Source organism: Phyllobates terribilis, unplaced genomic scaffold (genome assembly GCF_046119375.1).
Source record: "Phyllobates terribilis strain yellow unplaced genomic scaffold, ASM4611937v1 Scaffold_6761__1_contigs__length_42241, whole genome shotgun sequence".
In the NCBI taxonomy this organism is placed as follows: domain Eukaryota; kingdom Metazoa; phylum Chordata; class Amphibia; order Anura; family Dendrobatidae; genus Phyllobates; species Phyllobates terribilis.
This window is the reverse complement of record NW_027369503.1, coordinates 1,869-6,448: the sequence shown is the minus strand read 5'-3', so window position 1 is coordinate 6,448 and position 4,580 is coordinate 1,869. Positions and strand designations below refer to the sequence as shown.

At 41.4% G+C, this 4,580-nt stretch overlaps 1 protein-coding gene across 1 annotated transcript; it reads left to right on the top strand.

Moving 5' to 3' along the window:
• The first annotated feature begins 1,297 nt into the window (after positions 1–1,297).
• LOC141251164 (uncharacterized) lies at positions 1,298–3,750 on the top strand. The gene is made up of 6 exons (XM_073670261.1): positions 1,298–2,323; positions 2,852–3,041; positions 3,106–3,248; positions 3,319–3,386; positions 3,452–3,554; positions 3,628–3,750. Exons 1-6 carry the CDS (start codon positions 1,298–1,300, stop codon positions 3,748–3,750), a joined length of 1,653 nt encoding a protein of 550 aa, XP_073526362.1.
• The last annotated feature ends 830 nt before the right edge of the window (positions 3,751–4,580 follow it).

Genomic DNA, 4,580 nt, shown 5'->3' with positions numbered 1-4,580 from the left:
GTCTGTGCAAAAGAGAAGATAAACCACTAATCTGTCATCACACATCAAACTGTCATCCCATTATTAAACTGTCATCACATAGCATATAAGTGTCATCCCATTATTAAACTGTCATCACATAACATATAAGTGTCATCACATATTCTGTCATCACATATCATAAATTGTCATCACATTATTAAACTGTCATCCCATGATTAAACTGTCATCACATACATATAAGTGTCATCACATAATCTGTCATCACATAATCTGTCATCAAATAGCATGTGAATTTCATAACACTAATCTGTCATTACATAATCTGTCACCCATTATTAAACTGTCATGCCATTATTTTAAAAGCTTGTCTATCTAAAATTACAACCCGTCAACACATTATAAACTAAAAAATGAACTGTCATCACATTGTAAACTTAAAATCTGTCAACACATTACGAAACATTATACGAGTCTGTGCAAGAGAAGACTAAACCTAAAATCTGTCAACACATTAAAACGATAGCGACAAAAAAGAGTAAATGAAAATGAACTGTCATCACATTCCGGCAAAAATGAACTGTCATCACATTCCGGCGAAAGTGAGGGATGAACTGTCATCACATTCCGGCGAAAATGAACTGTCATCACATTAAAAACCAGAAGCAATGATATCGCCGAAAAATGAAACCCTAGAAAAAACGATTCTAAAGGTTGAGTCGAAGGAAGTGAAGAATTGCAAAGAAGTTCTTAAATGTAGGAGGAAGTAAAGACGAACCTACAATACGAAAAACGAGAGCGACGATATCGGCGAAAGATGTCGGCGAAAGTGAGGGATGCAGAATCGCCGGAATGCGGAATCGCCAAGAGAATAAGAGAGGAGAACGGACAGAGTGAGGAGGGATGCGGAATCGGTGGGTGAAAGCAGCCGGAATCGCCGGAAAGCAGAGAGTAATGGAGAGTCGAAAGCGGGAGCGAGGAGGAACAGTGAGGAGGAGGGAGAAAATGAGAAAATAATATTTATACCAGGATTAGAGTATAAAAAGTCTAAGAGTGAAGGTTACTTGTGGAATTTAACTAGTAGGATGGATTAGTATAATATTTTCTAGAAAAAAAATACATTAATCAATAATCGATCTGTTGCAGTTCAAAAACCGGTTTGGTCCGATACCGGTCCTAACTTTCAAGGAAAATCAGTATATTTATCCGTAATTAGGCCCGTGGGCCCGCGCAATCTATTTATCACTCGTCTCGTCTGTCCTTGCCACTCTCACACACGTTCAGCTACTCCGATCAATCGAGCACAATCTCTCCTTCAATGGCGTCCTCCAAATCCCTAGATCCCAAATCCGGCTACTGCTCCTCCACCAGAATCTACCACAGCCTCCGCCCCTCCGTCCCTCTCCCACCGGAATCGGCTCCTGTCTCCATCTCCGACGCCGTCATCTCCTTCCTCCACTCCTCCACCGGCACCACCTCCCTCGACTCCGTTCCCGCCTTCATCAACTCCGGCACCGGCGAATCTATTTCCTACTCCCTCTTTCTCCAGCAAATCCGATCCCTCTCCTCCGCTCTACGTCGCGGAATCCCCGGTTCCCCCCCGATCAGAAAAGGCGACATTGCGCTCATCCTCTCTCCTTCCTCGCTACGCGTTCCGGTACTCTACTTCTCCCTCCTCTCAATCGGCGCCGTTGTTTCCCCCGCTAGTCCGCTCCTCTCCGATTCCGAGCTTGCTCACATCGTAAGCCTTGTGAAACCGACCGTCGCGTTTGCTGTCTCCTCCTTCTCCCCCAGCCGCCTCGCCGCCGTCCCCACCGTCTTCATCGACTCCCCCGAGTTCGAATCGCTCCTGAATGGAAATGAATCGGACCTGGTCGACTCGGTTGTCATCTCTCAGTCCGATCGGGCTGCTATACTCTTCTCCTCAGGGACCACAGGGAAGATGAAAGGCGTGGAGATGACGCATCGCAACCTAATCGCGCTGATAAGCGGCCTGTACTACTCGCCACGGGAGCGGAAAGCGGATGGACCGTCGGTGCCGCTTTTTACACTGCCGCTTTTCCATGTGTTCGGAATGTTCATGATGTTGAGGGCGGTGGCGATGGCTGAGACGTCGGTGTTATTGGCGAAGTTCACATTGGAAGGCATGTTGTCGACTGTGGAGAAATATAAGGTGACGTATATGCCGGTTTCGCCGCCGGTTGTGGTGCTTCTAGTGAAGTCGGAGCTGACTGAACAGTACGATCTCCGGTCGCTGGAGTCAATCGGAAGCGGCGGCGCCGCCCTAAGCGAGTCCGTTGCCCGCCGGTTCAAGGCCAAGTTCCCCTGGATCGACTGTATCCAGGTAATCAACCTCTTACACAGTTACTTTTCTAATTCAGAGTACAAATCAAAAGCTAAGCAATTAGCTACAAGTCTCTTTATTTCATATCCAAGAAATTGAGATTCATTGTCAGTTTCATATTTAGGCAAATCACTATCTTCATTCTTGAATGCTAAAGACATCACAACCACTATGACTATTTTTGTTTGATTCTGATTATATTTTGTGGCTTGACAGCATAAGCAAAACCTGATTTGGTGAGCCTTTGATATCTCTAAAGATCAAGTATAAAGTTTGTTTAGCCTTCTTACTCATATTTTAATTGTCAAAAACATGAATTATAACTAATAATAAGAGAATACAAACTTCACCCACCACCACTATAACAGAGTGATGCTTTAGCAATTAATCAATCAAGTATCCTTTCGTGAAAATCATCTACCAGTCAATCTGCAACTACCCTCCAGATCAAGCCTAACCTGTCATTATTTAGGTTTCATAATCATGATTAATTAATACTTTATCACCTTAATTCCGGGTTCATCTCAGGGATATGGCCTAACTGAAACATGTGGTGTGGCTGCAAGACCATTCAGTCCTGAAGAAGGTGAACGCTATGGATCTGTTGGTCATTTAGCCGAGCAAATGCAAGCTAAAATCGTTGATCCATCGACCAATGAGCCCTTGCCACCTGGCGAACGAGGAGAGCTATGGCTTAAAGGTCCCACAATCATGAAAGGTAGTATGATTTCAAACTGTTGAGTTGACATTAGTATATTTCTTATGATCAGTGTAATGTGCAGGCTACATAGGAGATGAGGAATCAACTAAAGCAACATTTTCAGATGGTTGGTTAAAAACTGGAGATATCTGCTACTTCGACGCTGAGGGATTCCTGTACATTGTCGATAGGTTGAAGGAGCTAATAAAATACAAGGGCTATCAGGTGAAAAGACATGTTTTTTTTTGCTCTCACTTGATTGAGCTAACTGAATAGAAGTTTGATATAATTTCAGGTTCCACCGGTTGAGTTAGAGAATGTGTTATTGTCACACCCACAAGTCGCCGATGCTGCTGTTGTCCCGTACGTTTTTAACTTATTGTTTTGGTAAATAGCATATGAAACTTATAGATATGGTTGAAATGTAGGTATCCTGATGAGGTGGCGGGCCAAATTCCGATGGCTTTCATAGTAAGACAACCTGGAAGTTCTGTTACTAGCATTGAGATCATGGATTTCGTGGCGAAAGAGGTATAATATTCATGTCATGTAACACATGTGTGTTCTTACATGTTTGGTTTAATGATGTGTTTTCTGTATTAAGGTGTCTCCATACAAGAAGATCAGGCGAGTCGTGTTCATCAAAGCTATACCGAGATCGCCGGCTGGGAAGATCCTGAGACGAGAGCTCGTAAGCCAAGCTGTTTCGGCTTCTTCTAGGTTGTAGAGTGCACAGATTATTGGTTCTATTTTAACCTGGAATTTGGAACAAATTGAGGTTCCACTTATAATGTATTGTGTTTGTACTGAACGAAAGTGATAAGTTTAAACACAACATATGATGGCAGTATTATCAGGCTCAAAAGCAATGTAATTTGATTACATGCTGAAATTTAATGAGATGGTAAATAGTCATTAGATAAAATAGTGACATATTGTGAACAAAATAATTATTATAGTATGTACGATTCAAATTTGACATCAATCGAATTTGGATCGTTGAGATTTTGAATGGGTCAAGTTTATAAATGAGAGTTCTAATATATGCTTATAGATAGATAGGTCCTACAAAATATTTTGTCATAAACTGATAAGTGTTTGTCGGTCGTTTTATAGGTAAATAAACAAATTACTATGCAAATTAGGCAAGACTTAAGGTCTTGACCTCTTTTAATTCTTAAACGTCACTAAATCATATCAATTAGAATATGGCGGAAGTAAGGGTCGAACTCGCAGGAGGCATCAACTTATTTAAACTTTCTAGAGCAAATCTGTTTATGTCACGAAGGGGTTTTTGGTTGATTAAACTAATTAGCAAAAACAGTGAAAAGAATGATTTACAAATTATTTAAATTGATTCTTAGCAAATCATTTTCTGGTGCTGAAAAACAGTGAAAAGAATGATTTACAAATTATTTAAAATGACTTACAAATTATTTTGTCATAAACTAATAGCTAAATGTTGTTGTTATTTTTCTCTCTGATTCTAGTTGTTGTTGTTGTTGTTGTTCTCATACCGAGGTCTGGAAGGACTGAAACCTCCCACAGCATGCACTT